Raw genomic sequence first — 16,769 nt, forward strand, 5'->3', positions numbered from 1 at the left:
AGGATGTTTTAAAAGTGTCATAACTGTTGCTCATATCTTCACACGTTATGTTTTTCTCTTATTAGTTGAGACACGTACACAGGCACAGAGAGTATACGGTAGGTACACGTTTGGTATAAAATGGCAGATTATAGTATATATTATTATGTTGTGGTTAGAAAAGGGTAAAATTATTTTTATTATTACTATTAGCCTATTAATACTACTACTACTGCTACTACCAGAGACGGTTTAAATGCAGAGACGGCCAGCTCGACGTTCCTTCCTGTTTCACTTATGACTTGTGATTAGAATAGAGAATCTTTGCTACTACCACTACTACTACTATTACTACTACTACTACTACTAATGATAATATTATTATTATATTATTATATTATTATTATTATTATTAATAATAATAATAATAATAATAATAATAATAGTAATGATAACAATAAAAACTTTACAAAGCAAAATATGGCCACTGCCATGATTATATTGCTCTGAATGTAATCGATTTCCTGGATGTTTTCCCCGTACAGGTTTAATGTTTCTTCAGGGTCAATGCATAATTTTCTTCATCCAGACAATCAGAAAAGCAGCATTGTATTGCACTGAGCTTGTGGCCTAAGCAGAGCATATTTTATGCCACAGTAGATATTCATTCATTCTGAAATCCACAAGGACTGTATTTTCTATTTTGTACCATAACAGTTTCATGAGCACACATGAATAAGCATGGGATGTATGAAATGTATTTGTGATATGATTTTGGTTTTGTAATGCTGTAGCCTCATAGTGGATATTGCTCCACCACTGAAAAGACTTTGCTGTGTGTGCTCCACCTTGGTCATTGTAATTCTGGTAATTCAGCAAATTTATAACAGGGGCCATGCCTTAACACATTGTATATAGGTCTATATTAGTGTTTCTCAAAGGGGGCTCTACAGCCCCTCAGGGTGCGTTGGGGTGCCGTAGGGGGGATGTGAAAGATACAGCTGAGAGTTGCTTAGTTGCCATCGTGGGGCATTAGTCTATTTTATTTTTTAATACTTTAATACTTTTAGTACTTATACTGAGGTACAGGGGGCGTTGGCTCAAATAAGTTTGAGAATCACTGGTCTATATGTAGCCTAATGTATGTATTATATTTTATTTATTATTTTGTTATTTGAGGGCCTGAGATATAATATACCATATGTGTTATACACTTCTGACAGTCTTTAAGTCTGCAGAAAATACAATTTTATTATGATCCTCATAGTGAAAGTCTGACTTGTGTGTTGTTAAATGACATGGGGTGAGTAAGTGTGAGTGCAACAGAGGGTGGTAGGGTATGTGGACATCCTCTACACGTAATACTGTAACCAGCTGTTCAGCCAGAGTGGTGCGTTTAGAAAGGAGGCAAGAGACGGTGATTAGTTCAAGCTTCAAAACAAGACATGATTGTGGTCGATTCGATTGTGGTTATGATGGCATTTTTGACGAGCTACTTCTCCACGTGTTATTGACAAATAATGTAGCCATATTCTTGCAGACTTCTTTTCCTTTGCAACAGCACTTTATAATGCTTTTATCAGTCTTTCTATGTTTTGTGGCTGATGCATGTATGAGGTCGGGAAATGGGAATACTAAGAAACTAATAGTAAGATGACAGTAAAGTAGTCTTCATCTTTGAGTATGATTCTCTTTATTAGCCTACACCAATGTTTCTCAAAGTGGGGCGGAAGCCCCCCCAGGGGGGCGCGGAGGTATTGGAGGGGGGGCGCGTGAAGTCAGAAAGTTTTTCTTCTTTAATAATTTTCTGCTTTGCCATTAAGTCAACACATTAACTTTACAATCACCATATATTCATTAATTTATTCACTAATATTTAGAGAACATCATAGGCCATATATGTGTATATTAGGCTGTAATAAACTTTATGAAGTCCTATTTATTTGTATTTTCGTAACCATTTTGCTCGAGGGGGGCGCAGACAGACACCTTTCCTCTGAAGAGGGGAATGGCACGAAAAGTTTGAGAAACACTGGCCTACACAATCCTTCTGTGTGTCCTCCAGGGTTTTCAACAGTGAGTGGCGATGGGCAGATACTGCACCATGCTACTTCTCATCTTCAATATTCTGCAATTTCAAGGTACGAGCCTGTCTTTGTTTTGTCTCTAAAGCTAAATACTTGGTGTCATTTCTAATCTGGACTTCAGCCGTCATACTTGTTGAAGGTTAATGGATAGTCAACCTGATTAAGTTCATCAATTGATTTTATGATGAGTCTATTGTGAAGAAAGTTGACTTCAAGTTAAATGTTAGGCCTTGTAGATGACTCTTTACAATATAACAGTATGCTGTAGCACAATTTAGGAGAGAGCAGAGGATGGCTGCCACATCTAGTTTTTTTCTCCTATCAGACACAAGCTAAAGCAGGGGTTTCCAAATATTACCATGATAAGGCCCCCCATATACCGGTAGATTCCAGCCAAGGTCCCCCTTACATGGGTCGTGCCATACTATTTTTTCCTATGCAACCCCTTGCACAACCATAGTCTAGGCCTGTGAGGCAGTGTCCCAAAAAATTACGATTGTAGTATAATGTTCAGAGATGCAATAAATAGTTATCATGCTGTTCTTACGTAAGTAATGGGAATCTTGTTGACCTTATTTTTGGCTTATTTTATTTCATATTAGTTATTTGGTTTATTCAATTATTTATTTTGTTGTGCTATACTTTTCCTGCCAACCTGTTGCAGCCCCCCCTAGCATCTCCCTGTGGCCCCCCAGGGGTCCCCTGCCCCCACTTTGGAAACCCTTGATCTAGAGTGATTACACTAATACTCAAAAAAGTCTCCCCGGTCTCCAGCCGAAATGATCAAACACGGTTTATCATTTGCAACAAAATTGGGCAGTAATTTATTTTTGAGTGAGGGATGATACAGAGTCAACATGAACCTCTGCATTGAGACTCATGTTTTAGCATTTCAATATCAGAGAATAAGGCTTGGGCCATGCTTGATGTGTGACAAGTTAGGTGCGCAAATGCATGTGAACAAGTGCACATACTTTCGGAAGAGCTATCAAAGCACCACACACAATACTGGAGGTATCATGTGCGCATGCGTCTGTGTGCCTTGTGTCAGGTGTAGGCCTACTAATATACGCACAATAGACATACACATGGTAACACGTTCGTGCATGAAATATGTACGCACAGGCATGTGATTCATCAAGCATATCCTGGGGCAGACACAATCTGTCTCTCAACAGAACATTTTCAGCTCTTGGGTTTGGGGTATTTCTAATAACTGTAGCCTACGTATTGCATGACCTCCTACACACAGAGTGATCTGACAAGCATCTGTTTTATTCAATGATACAGTAAGTAATGATACAGACCTCCTTGGTTTTATTTCATCACATCATTTCTTTTACATGTATCATGTTTTCTTTGCAGGTTCCATCGTGCTGTGTGCTGATGAATGGACAGCAACCATTCCCAAGTCTGTAATTGCACTGGAAGGATCCTGTGTTGTGATTCCCTGCACATATGATCACCCTGCTAGCTTAAATAGCTTATCCAACTATGCAGTTTGGTACCAGCAGCCTGTAGGAGACGAAATCCGGCGGAAACCGACTGCTCCTGTGGTTTACCATGATGGCGACTCATATAAAGTTGACGAAAATTTCAAAGATCGCACACTACTGCCTGGACGACGTGACAACGAGAAGAATTGCTCACTTCAGATAAACCATGTAACAAAAAACGATGCTACTAATTTATATGTCTTCCGAATCGAGTTCAACCATGACAAAGACAAATATTCCTTCATTAAGAAAGCAGCAAGTATTTCTGTGAAAGGTTTGTTACCCAAAATTAATTCCTTTTGAGTACAACTTATGCGGCTTTGTCTATGGCGTTGTATTGAGAAGTGACATAACGTGTGATCCCTCCTCCTCAAACACACACACACATGCATGCACTCACGCACGCACACACACACACACACACACACACACACACACACATACACAGACACAGACACAGACACAGACACAGACACAGACACAGACACAGACACAGGCATGCACACACACGCAAGCACACACACACACACACACACACACACACACACACACACACACACACACACACACACACACACACACACACACACACACACACACACACACACACACACACACATACACACACAGACACAGACACAGACACACGCGCGCACGCGCGCACGCGCACACACACACACACACACACACACACACACACACACACACACACACACACACACACACACACACACACACACACACACACACACACACACACACACACACACACACACACACAGTGGATGTGTTCTCAGTTTGACCTTGGCGGTCAACTAAAGGTCTTTGAATTTGTTTATGCAAACAAACTTTTGCAACATGTGTGACAAAAGTATCTTTATTGTATCCTATGCATTCACTGTAAAACACATTGAGCATTACGTGAAATACCACAGTGGCTACGTTTACATGAGACATTTAATTCAGATTTAAGTCATTTAAATTGTGAATAAAGCTTAATTCCGAAAACGTCATGTAAACACTTCACAATTCAGAATTAAATGAAAGATCAAAGTAAACTCTGATGGAACTATTTAATTCTGTATTATTAATTCGGAATAAAAAAAAAACGTCATGTAAACGTAGCCAGTGTTTGAAGGTCTGTCACGGTTCTGTATTTCTTTTAATATAAAGCGGAGGCTGAGCGTCCAGTGGTGAAATGGGTGAGGCACGGAGAAGATAGGGTAAATGTTTCCTGTTCCGTGGTCCATTCTTGCCCCTCTCACCCTCCCGCCTTTACCTGGAGCATCACCGGCGACATGATCGACGACAGCCAATCAGAGGAGCTGAAGGATGGGCAACACAAGCTGACCTCCCGCAGGAGAATCCGCATCGGCGATGCAAAACAACCAATCACGTGCACCGTTCATCACCACGGCGGGAAGACAGTCAGCACATCCTTAACCATTGCGGAATCATGTGAGTACCATATTCCTAATCGCATACATTCACGTTTTAAATGAATGCTGATGTTCTTCACGGCACCTCCATCAGCAGTCATTTATTATTTATTAGACCCATACTTTCTCTTTTGCTCTCTGTCTGTGAAGACCTCCCCCTCTTCTGTCTGTCTCTCTCCCTCTCGGAAGATCCACAAACCAACCTAACAAGCACAAACTCAGAGCTTAATGCAAGTTCCCAATAAGTCTGTGAGATTGGCCCTCTTTGTCAATATACCAAGAAGTGCAGAGGAGTGTGTGTGTGTGTGTGCGTGCGCGTGTCCATGCGTGTGTGTGTGTGTGTGTGTGCATGTCCACATGCGCAAGCTTGCGTGTGTACAGTACGTGCATGCATGTGTTTGTGTGTGTACTGAGGAGGGAGGATGTGTCCTGCGCTGCGGACATGTTGAGACTTCACTGTCCCTTGTTTTTCTATCCGTCAGCACTTCTGCAGACGCCGCATTAGGGATTTCCCCATAGTTTGTAGCAGGGCTGGACTGGGGGAGAGATAGGGCCCGGGCACTTTTGGCTTAAAGGCCCCCCCCCTCATAATTGGCGACGCAGAACTGACTCACCGGTGGGCCCCGCACCCTCATGGGCCCCTATTTTCAGAAATGATAAAAAAAGGGCCCACCGGGAAATGCCCGCTATGCTGAAGACTAGTCCAGCCCTGGTTTGTAGCGTTGTGATGTGAGACGAAGGGGTAATCAATGACACACCGCTACAGTAAAAACCCCGTAGCGCCCTGCTGTGAGGGATCTCTGGCCCTATTACCAAGTGGGGGGTATCATTTCAGCGTTGTCAGCACAATGAACCAAACAATATGTAGCGGGGAAATTAACCAGCAAGGGGACCTAAACAATGTTCAATTACAGTGATATTAAATGCACAATGTTTTCTAACAAGCTGTGTGCATTCGCAAGTAACACTGCTGGGTTTTTTCCCCTCCACTGCAAACCGATCGCTGCATTGAAACAGGTTGAAACAGGACTTTTCACTACTGATGCAATACTTTGGAAATTAACCTGCCTTTAGTGGTTCCCTCTATACCGCAATGATTTTTGGGTGCCCTTGACACTTGCTGGCATGGGTTATTTGCAATTAAAACAGTAGCTGTGTGTGTGTGTGTGTGTGTGTGTGTGTGTGTGTGTGTGTGTGTGTGTGTGTGTGTGTGTGTGTGTGTGTGTGTGTGTGTGTGTGTGTGTGTGTGTGTGTGTGTGTGTGTGTGTGTGTCTGCGTGTGCGTGTGTGTGTGTTTGCTGATGCTGGTTATTGCTATGAATGTATAATCTCTGAATGTTGCGACAGTGATTCGACCTGTGTCAGATTTATGCTTTCAAAAAGGCAGTGTTAATATTTCACATCTTCAGCAATGAAATGTGTTGCTGTTTCATACATCATACACGTATTTAGCATCACAGTTTTACATAGGAATCCCCAATGTTTTCCCGCGTGCACGTGGCAAATATTGTAAATAGATTTGTTTTTGTATGTAGGCCTATATTGTGAAAAAACAAAGTATTGCCCTTGAACAAATGGAAGGTATGACCCCATTAAAATATGTATATATGTAGATATTGTGTGGGAAATTAAGTGTAGTCCTTGAGCGAAAGGAAATGATTGGCCCATGATGTGTTAAGGCTGTAGCAGGCAGGGCTGGACTGGGGTAGAAATAGGGCCCGGGCACTTCTGACTTAAAGGGCCCCCTCATACAGTAATTAGCGGCGCAGAACTAAGTCACCGGTGGGCCCTGCACCCTCGTGGGCCCCTATTTTTAATTAAAAAAAAAAAAATGTAAATATTTTTTTTTTCAATATTTCTGAAAATAGGGGCTCGCGAGGGTGCAGGGTCCACCGGGAAACGCCCGCTATGCCCGATGGCCTGCAGGTCCAGCCCTGGTAGCATGGAAATGATGGGCCCATAATGTGTTAAGGCTGTAGCAGGCTTCCTCCAGACTGCCAGGCGGTCCCACGGTGCCCTGGCTGCCTCCCACTCAGTAGTGTGCGCACCGGCACCGCAGTATGATGAGGGCTCACCCCTGTCAGGCTGGACAGCCTGGGGAATCCACTGCACTCAGCCACCTCATACAGTCTCAACTTTATTAGCGTGCACTGCACTGCACTGCCCATATAAAGCCTCAACTTCATCAGCCTGCGTGGCACATACTGTAGCACACACAACATAGTGTTCTATATGGCAATGGTTCTTAAAGCAGTGCAAGCACCCCCTTACCTGTGCCCAAGACAAGCCGCGCACCCCCAAGCCAAACTTCTACATGGTATACATTAGTGGTGTCAACAATGATCGATTCGGCGATGCAATCCAATGCGGGGCATGGGCGATCCAGAATCGATCCGGCAAGTTCCAGAATCGATCCGGCAATTTTTTAAATGTTCAATTTAGTGGTGGGCCGTTATCTGCGTTAACGTGCTGCGATAATGTGAGACTCTTGTCGCGCGATAAAGAAAATATCGCACGTTAATCTATTCTTAAAATATAGGTTTGGAGTTTGGGTATGCACGTCACCATGCTTAATTGACAGACGCTTTTAGACTGCGCTCCAGTCGCTTCTCCTATCTCCACCTGTTGTTTCAGCAGACCTACTAAATATGAAGTGTTTGCAGCTGAAAACATTAATCCCTCTGCCGTGGTAGTTGTTGTTTGAGTGCTTTTTCATAAGTGGTAGAGACTAAAGAGACGTTATTGTTTGAGGTGAAGCATAGAGACATTATTGTGCGTGAGTAGCTACCAGCCCGACATAGCCTACATTTCCTCACGCATTGCATAGAATACATAAACAACTTCCAGAAATCTTGCCTGTGCTATAATTGCAAAACATTCCGTGTGATAGTCCTATGCATTTTGAAGATTGTCAAACTGAAACTGTCAATATCTACTCTCGCTGAATTTTTGTGTTGCAATCGCGCACATTTGCGATTCAGTGAGATATTCTCATGTCCGACGGTAATAAACCTCGCGGTTGTCGCGCTTGACTTTTTTTTTTTGCAAACTGAATTCATGTCGAGTTGTAACTCATCTGGCATTCTAACTCTGAGAACAACTGTCAAATCGCCGTGTACCAGTGCTGTAGGTTCTAGATAGGCATATCCAGTAGCCTGGCTCTGCTGAGGGCTGCTGTGCCTACTACGCGCAGAGCTCCTCCCTCTCTTAAAGGAGCCGCTGCTCCTTTTAACAGTCAGTGGCAGATTCTCTCTCTCTCTCTCTCTCTCTCTCTCTCTCTCTCTCTCTCTCTCTCTCTCTCTCTCCCCATTAGAAACGAAATGCTGAATTGTTGAGGTAATATTGTTTAAATAGCCTAAATGTTTGATAGATTTATCTGTATTTGCCTCTACAACTTATAGCGCTGTTCATTTTGAAATTTCAGTAGCCTATCTTATAACTGTAAATGCTTCCTAACATATTGGACACACTTTATACATATTGCTGTGATTTTTTCATCTCCAAGTATCAACATGACCATTTTTTGAAGATGAGATGCATTTTGGAAAAAAAGATGAGCTCTGGTCTAATGCGCCATCTGTCTTAAGAAACCCCAAGGGTTTTTTCGGCATTATTTCGCTATCGTGCCTATTCTGAATGAGCCATTTTGATATAGATTAATCTAGATTAATCTAGATTAATTTCATAATTACAGTGAGATTAATCTAGATTAAAAAAATTAATCTATGCCCACCCCTAGTTCAATTACTTCCATGGATATTTCGGGAGCAAATGAATGTTAAATTAAATAAAAGCACTTCAAAACATTGCAAGACTGATACAGACTGATACAGAATGATGCAGAAAACGGCCAATAAATTGTTGCTCAGAATATGACTACTTGTATTGCCTCATCATGACTGATGAAACATTTGCTTTGCTTTCAGTAGAAATGTAATGCATTGCAATGCATTGTAGAATTGAATCGGATTGGATCACATAGAATCGCATAGAATCGCATCGAATCTCTACCTCCCGAATCGTGATCGAATCGGATCGTGAGGGCAGTGCCGATCCACACCACTAGTATACGTGTATAATATGATTTAAGTGATTAATTACTAATGATTCTGGCATAAGACATCAAATGAGGACCAAAACATGACTACATTTGGTTTGTGACCTATTTAAAATGTTCCCAGGCAGAATTTTGGTCACAACCTCAACACGAACAAAATTCAGTGCACCCCCTGGAATCTCTGGTGCACCCCCTGGGGGTGCCCACACCCTAGGTTAAGAGCCACTGCTATATGGTATGGTTCTGCCAATACAGAGCCATCTTTGTTTACATTGATGAACTGATATTTATTTGTCAATAACTAATAACATAAAGAAAAAATCCTCTTCCAAATATTCATGGAATCTTAAAGAGGAAGTGAAATATGGGGAAATATGGTGTAGCCTATAATCAGTTGGTTATCAACATTCAAAACAAATTAAGCTAAAAACAATAATAACAAAACACCAAAAATAGGCCTACCGCTACCAAGAGCAGAGTCTGTGTTCTCTCCTGTGTGTGTGTGTGACATGTCAGGATTTCTGACTGAGCTCGCTCTCTGCTCTCTGCTCAGTTCTGATGTATTGATTCATTAATGTGATCCAGGTTCCTCTGGGGAGTCGCTGGGAAATTATTTTTGTTTCAGTGGGCCAACCCCCACTCACTCACTCACTCACTCACTCACTCACTCACTCACTCACTCACTCACTCACTCACTCACTCACTCACTCACTCACTCACTCACTCATTCACTCCCTCACTCACTCACTCGCTCGCTCGCTCACTCACTCACTCACTCACTCACTCACTCACTCACTCACTCACTCACTCACTCACTCACTCACTCACTCACTCACTCACTCACTCGCTCACTCGCTCCCTCAGCGAAGCAACACCTCTCTAAACAGAGTGAGGGGATGTGATATTAGCTAGGTTGGTGAAGGACCAGAAAACACTCTACACCGTTAGTTTTTTTGTCTTTTTATGCCTTTATTGTGAGAGGACAGTTACAGAGGGACAGGAAATGAGCGGGGAGAGAGACGCGGGGAAGGTTTAGCAAATGACTCTACACTTAAAGAGCTGAACTGCTTTTGTTGATCGTTAATTTCACTCAATATGTTGCTGAGCTGAAAGTATTGAGCAAGAGGTCTGGAAATGTCTGGAGTGATTCCTTACTAACCATTTTTCTCAACTGACTGACTGACTCAAAATATGTTCACATTTCCTACAGTAGGTAACCAGGGTCATGAAGGACCTCGGTTTCACACAACAAATGGTATGTAGACTTAAAATGTTACATCTGTGTTTGTGTATGTTTGTGAGTGTGTGTGTGTGTGTGTGTGTGTGTGTGTGTGTGTGTGTGTGTGTGTGTGTGTGTGTGTGTGTGTGTGTGTGTGTGCGTGCGTGTGTGTGTGCATGTGTGTGTGTGTGTGTGTGTGTGCACGTGTGTGTGTGTGTGCGTGCGTGCGTGCGTGCGTGCGTGCGTGTGTTGCAGCCTGGATCTGACCACCAGACCACAATCACACGAGGGTCAAGAGGACATTCGGATTCCCCCTGCTCCCAAACCAAAATGTAGAAGAACCATGCAGGCACACAGGATTTTCAGAGATGTGACATAGTCAACATTTGAACGTAGTGGAGAATTGGGAAAATAATAAAATAATGAAACAGCGACAATTGCGGCCCGCATAGAGTCAGTCACTCATCAACATTGATTCTGTAATTTTAACTGTATTTCCAAATCTTTGAGTAGTTAAAGTAGCAGCATATTAAAAAGATCAGTAACACTTTACTTGACGCCGGTATCGTAAGCATGTCATTATAGTGTCATGAAACTGTCATAGATAAGTCAACATTATGTCCATGTCATAAGCATTTCATGACTGTTGGCCTTAAGTGACATTCGGTTATGGCAAAAACAACCTTGGGTTATGTATGCCATAACCGAATGTCACTTAAGGCCAACAGTCATGAAATGTTTATGACATGGACATAGTGTTTATGACACGTGCATGACTGTGCTATGGCACTGTTATGACACTGTAATGGCATGCTTATGACACCGGCGTCAAGTAAAGTGTTACCAAAAGATCGGACAAGTATTTCCCCTAATCACATGCAAGGATTTAAAAAAAATAAAACCACGACTTCAGAAACCTACACCTATGGCGTAGCTCCAGATGGAATGTGGTGGAGGAAGGCGGAACCCATCCATCTGGTGAGAGTCAGGTCCTGTGTGTGTGTGTGTGTGTGTGTGTGTGTGTGTGTGTGTGTGTGTGTGTGTGTGTGTGTGTGTGTGTGTGTGTGTGTGTGTGTGTGTGTGTGTGTGTGTGTGTGTGTGTGTGTGTGTGTGTGCCTGCGTGTGTGTGAAGAGGTGTGTGGGTCTTCCTGCCTGTCTGTGTGTCACACATGCACATCTGTGTATGCGACTGTACGTGGCCTTGAGTTAGAATTTTTTTTTATATATATATAAAAATCCCCTCAATAGAGATGTGTGGGCTGACTTAGTGACACTAAGATGGTGGCTGTCTGCAATGTGTTTCAGCTCTTCTGCCACCAAGAACCAATTATATGCTGACCTGCAGAAACAGTGTGTGCCACTCATATTGCAGCAGGGCTGTGTCGGGCTATGCCATACTTCCTGTTTCTCAGCATGCGCAGCGCAAAAGAGTTTGTTGAGTTTTATATCTATTAAAGACGGTCACACATCTTGCCAGTGAAACCATAAGAAATGGCCTTGTGCAAAATAGAATAGAATAGAATAGAATAGAATAGAATAGAATAGAATAGAATAGAATAGAGAAGAATAGAATAGAATATAGACTTTATTGTCATGATAGCATGACATTTTTCGTTGGTCTCACTGTACAAAAACATGAATAGACATTCAATCCATTGCTCAAAACATGAATACATGTAGGTCATAGCATATCCCCCCTCCCTTCCCACCCCTTATAGCATGCACACATCACAAGTCAGTTCCAGATCCTTGATTTTCACTACAAATGTCAATCTTTTCCATTGCTTGTTGGCCATAGAATTTTGCATTGTTTGTTTTCATTAATTTCACAGCAGTATGTTGCCTACCTGAAACCATAGAGTAGGTTATGGTGCTTGACAATGACTTGAGTAACTATCAGGGTTGGGAGTAAGTAACACATTACAAAAGTAATTAATTACTAATGCATTACTTTTTTGCTGCAATGCTGTAAGGCTATGCCAATTTTACATTGCAAATAATTAATATTGTAATGTAAGGGATTATTTTGAAAAGACAGTAACATGTAACCAGTAATGTATCACATTTATTTGATTCACTTGCCCAACACTGATCATTATTAACCAACGTAACAGCATAATCAGTGGCTTACCATCATAATTCTCATTTTCAGTGCCTGACACAAGAAACGAACAAGGCCAAGATGTAGATTCGGTTCACACAACAGAAGGTATGTGAACTTGGTTATATGCTATAATTAACAATGCTATATTTAACAATGCTTGATTGGCTAGGTTGGCACAGGGCTGATGTAGCCTCGCCCAAGACTCAGATGTAACGTGTATGGGAAATGATAATCGAGTCGAAGCTTATGGATGGATGGGTTAGGGCAGGTTCACATTGTGAGCGAACACTCCAAAGGTTCAGAACAAGCCTGTAGCCTCTTAGTGCAGATGAGGTTGCCGTGCATGGGCCTATTTGTCTATTTGCAGAAAATACTCAACTACATAATAACAACATTGGTATGACCTTACAGAGAACCTTAAGTAACAGATTAAGACATAGCCGTTTTTGGTGACTGTAAGGTTATAACATAGGCTCTGCGCTAAGGGTAAAGAGTCCAATTTCTCTCAAAATCTAAAAATGGCTCACTACAGGGTGTTCATATGAATGCCATTTGCAGATACTGACAAAGTTAAGTTGTCAAATGATTTATCCCTGAATGTTCAATATTGAAACATGATGTAAGGCATGGATATTTAATAACTAACATAATTTTAGGGGACCATCACAACCATGTCCAGTAGTTTTTTTTCATTAAGTTGAGTCAGATGGCCCCTGCTTTCTCTGTCATCCACTGAGTTTTTAAAATTAGTGCTGTTTACAGTGTATTACTCTTATCATTTGCGTTATGTATAAATGAAGACTTTTGTGTTGTGATTGAGATGGTTTTGATGTGTTCTCCATACAGTAGCAACAACCCCTGTTGAAACGACACCTACAGAGTCTGACACAACCCAGACTACAGGAACAGGTTGGGGAGTGTCTATAAACATCTAAATATGTTTCTGAACAGATTATAAGTCTATGAAACTAAGTGTAACTTGCTATGAGATTGAAACATTAAAATTGGTGCCAGAGGAATCCAAAGGGGTACTGACTGAGAGAGAAAGACAGGAAACGAATTGGAGAGAGATGGGGAAAGACTGGAAAATGACCTGGGATCAGACTTGAATCCAAGCCTGTAGTAGATTTGTATGTTGACAATAGCAGGACACAAAGTAGCCTACTTATGAAAACGTTATTGCAAACCGGCTGAAAACGTACCTCAGAGCACATTTTGAGGAGATAAATGTCAACCAGCTATGCTAATTTTCAATTCATTCAGTATCCACATAGACGTTCTACCTATAGCCGTTCCACATCCTATTCGCCCCATTATACAAAATTTGGCAGCAGTTCAATGGATTTGCATTAGGGGCGCTGTTCAGACAGAGCAGATTGGGGTTCCCCTATTGGGCTGGGGCTAATCACCCACAATAAGTCCTCGATGGCAGCTGAAACCTGAACACATTATGGTCGTCTCTGACTGCAAATTAAACGTTAAAATTAAAAACACAGTAACCTGGGAGTTATATCCGTCTAGTTTCTTACAGTTTTGACATTTGAGTGTCAGTCTTCACTAGCTTCTAGCTAAGGAAATGACGAAATCCGATTGGTGAATAGGGAACTAAACCGGATGCTAGCGTAGGCGAGACGTAGCCTAGCCACAGGCTAACTGACAAACGTGAGGCCAACAACTCAGCCGATCGTGATGTACGCCACAAATAGACCAATCGACCTCATATTTAGACACTACAATGTTGATTTCTGCCTTCGATTTTCATCAGTTAAGAAGTCTAGCATCGGATTAACACATTATTAACTCATTGGCTGCCAGCCATTTTCATAAAAGAGTACCTCGGAGTGCCAGAGATTTTTCAGCATTTTGGGCGTTTTTTGGAGGCTCACAGAAAATTGAGTTCTGTGTCTATGTCAACACCATACCTATCAAAACACAGATTAGACGCTCATCTGTCATCAGAAAAAAACGGTGTCTCTCTACCCCTTTCCGTTCTTTCATAATCATCTGTTGAAATTAAGTGGAATTCGCCAAAATGCTGCTTTCTAGCCAAAAAGCTGAGAAAACGCCATTTGAAGTAGAACTATAACTGCAAACGTTTTTGCCCATAATGGCATCGTCCTAACAACTCCAAACCTATCAGATGCTATTACAGAGTCTTCTGTCATCTGTAGCCTGAACAAAAGATCGTTTGTATGACCTTTTCAACCTAATATACTGAAATATAACGGGGGTGGACTCGAAAACAAGGGTGTTTTGGTTTAGTTGCTGGCGCGCAGAATGGATCATGACAGCAGGTGCCCCTAACTCCGGGAACTCCCTCCCTCTCCCTCTCCCTCTCCCTCTGATTGTGCTCTCTCTCTCCCCTCGTTGGAGAACGAATCACAGCTGGTTTATTTCCTCCATAGTACCGTGTTGTGTCTTGTGGGGGAGCGGGAGGCAGGTAGGCAGGCAGCTCCGCTTAGCGTAGCTTACTGCAGCTTCTTTGGCAGAGCGGACAATTTGCAGATTGATGATTACTGTCATCATGGTTCTGCTATAGTGATCTTGTCATATATTGTTCAATGAATTTTCTTTTGATAAAGTACTGATCACATAGCCAACATTTCACAAGCCGATTGGAGTGGTGAAGGCTAGCTGGTCTGAGGCTAAGTGCAATGCTTTCTCATGTGAGCTGAAAGCATCTGACCAGACACAAAGGCTACTCTGTTCCAAGAATCTGCAACCCCCCTGTCTTTTTTGATGATACAGTAAGCTGATCATACTATACAGATCCATAAAAAATAACTGTAGAATGAGTAAAAATAGTTGACTTACCAAGGCTCCTTTATTTAGGCTTAGTTGTAAGTTGTTAGCGATTTCGTGCTAGCTAGCTAGCGTAGCAAACTTTATAGCCAAACATTTCCCAACTGAGGTGACACATCACCACTAGTCCCGTGCATTCTCCTGTTAGATGATATTTTGTAAGCATCATCCTGATGTTGTGTAGGCTGATCACATTATCCAAAATGAAAGGTTGCCACACAGATCATCTCATGGTGTATTTTGGGCAAGCTAGGTACAATGCCTTCTAGCTAGATAGCAACAGGGGGTTGTATTTTGGTCATGAGAGGAAGGTTTTTTTGGTCAGGCTCTGACACTAAAATCAGTAGCCTACCTGTGTTAAAATCAGAGGGCAAGAAAGTAGACTACTGTCACAGGTGCTTTACTTTCAAAAATGATTTTGCTATGCTACTTTTGAGATTATATTATAATAGTAAAAAAGGGGTGTTTTTGTCTTGACATGTCCTCTTGTTCTGAACTAAAGCCCTGCCTTGACTGTTCCTAAGGACACTTCTGCCACCTACAGGAACAGTTAGAAAATGCCTAGAGGCTTGAAATTTATACAGAAGATAGGTCAGACCGTCCTCGAGGCCTGGCTGTAAAAAAACGCAATTATCGGCGAACGACGTCGAAGGCAGGGGGCGTCACTATTCGAAATGACGTCATAGCGACGTCGAAGGCAGCCAATAAGTTAAGGTAGCAAAGCGAGTCGCCGCCATGTTTGTTTTCCAGACTCACCCGGGTAGAGAGCTCACGTGCAGCATTCTGGGTAATTGAGTTTCACGTTATTCATGCACAAAATGCGTGTTTTTTAAGAAATGCAGTGAGTTTAAAATATCAAACCAAGTGCCATTTGGAAGGGTAATTTACACTTCCTTTAGGAAAAACAAAATGAAAACCAGTGTCCTTCCATATCCGACACATCAGTTGCGTCTATTGTGGAGCTTCATAGGACCCCCATTCATTCTGACGGCTCTCCTCTGCTTGAACATCGCCGCCTCGTGAACAGTACCACCCGGAAGAAGCTGTCAGTTTGGTCTCTCCTCTATAAACCCTCTCTGGTATCCACGCCTACTGACACCATGACCTTAACCCCAACCATAACCTTAACTACCTACCTCGAAACCTCGAAAATATTTTATTTCATATTTAATTTCTTAGCTCCTTAGCACCCCTTGTGGACATTTTCCACTTGAAAATGTGCTCAGGTAGGCCTACTTTTCGACTCGTTTCCAGAAATGCAGCGCATAGCAGCTAACCATTTTGTGTATGCTGCTCAATTTACAATGTTCTGTAATTAAGCGTGCCGTTTGTCAGTTTTAAAAGTCTACCATGTGGTATGTTACAGGAATTATTTTTCGTCTGTGGTAATCTATTTTGCATTAACAATAATCACCCTCTTCTGGGGTGGTGAACAACAATGTACATCAGTTCAATTCGTAATAATGTTTCACAGTTCAGTGCACTCATAGTTTGTGTTTTTTCTGCCGCTTGTGTTTGTCTGTATATCTCCATATATATCTGGCAGATATTGGGATTACGGTTGTAGTACCTGTGGTGGCCACACTG

At 42.0% G+C, this 16,769-nt stretch overlaps 1 protein-coding gene across 1 annotated transcript in view; it reads left to right on the forward strand.

Moving 5' to 3' along the window:
* Positions 1-16,769, forward strand: part of LOC134464981 (uncharacterized) — a 29,706-nt gene that overhangs the window by 9,148 nt on the left and 3,789 nt on the right. The window contains exons 3-8 of the mRNA XM_063218341.1: positions 3,432-3,836; positions 4,736-5,020; positions 10,268-10,312; positions 12,429-12,485; positions 13,227-13,289; positions 16,729-16,769. The exon at positions 16,729-16,769 is cut by the window's right edge and continues 50 nt beyond it. Of these exons, the coding sequence (XP_063074411.1) occupies positions 3,432-3,836; positions 4,736-5,020; positions 10,268-10,312; positions 12,429-12,485; positions 13,227-13,289; positions 16,729-16,769 (896 nt within the window). The remainder of the gene's footprint in view (positions 1-3,431; positions 3,837-4,735; positions 5,021-10,267; positions 10,313-12,428; positions 12,486-13,226; positions 13,290-16,728) is intronic.

The sequence above is a fragment of the Engraulis encrasicolus genome, chromosome 2, assembly GCF_034702125.1.
Source record: "Engraulis encrasicolus isolate BLACKSEA-1 chromosome 2, IST_EnEncr_1.0, whole genome shotgun sequence".
Lineage (NCBI taxonomy): Eukaryota > Metazoa > Chordata > Actinopteri > Clupeiformes > Engraulidae > Engraulis > Engraulis encrasicolus.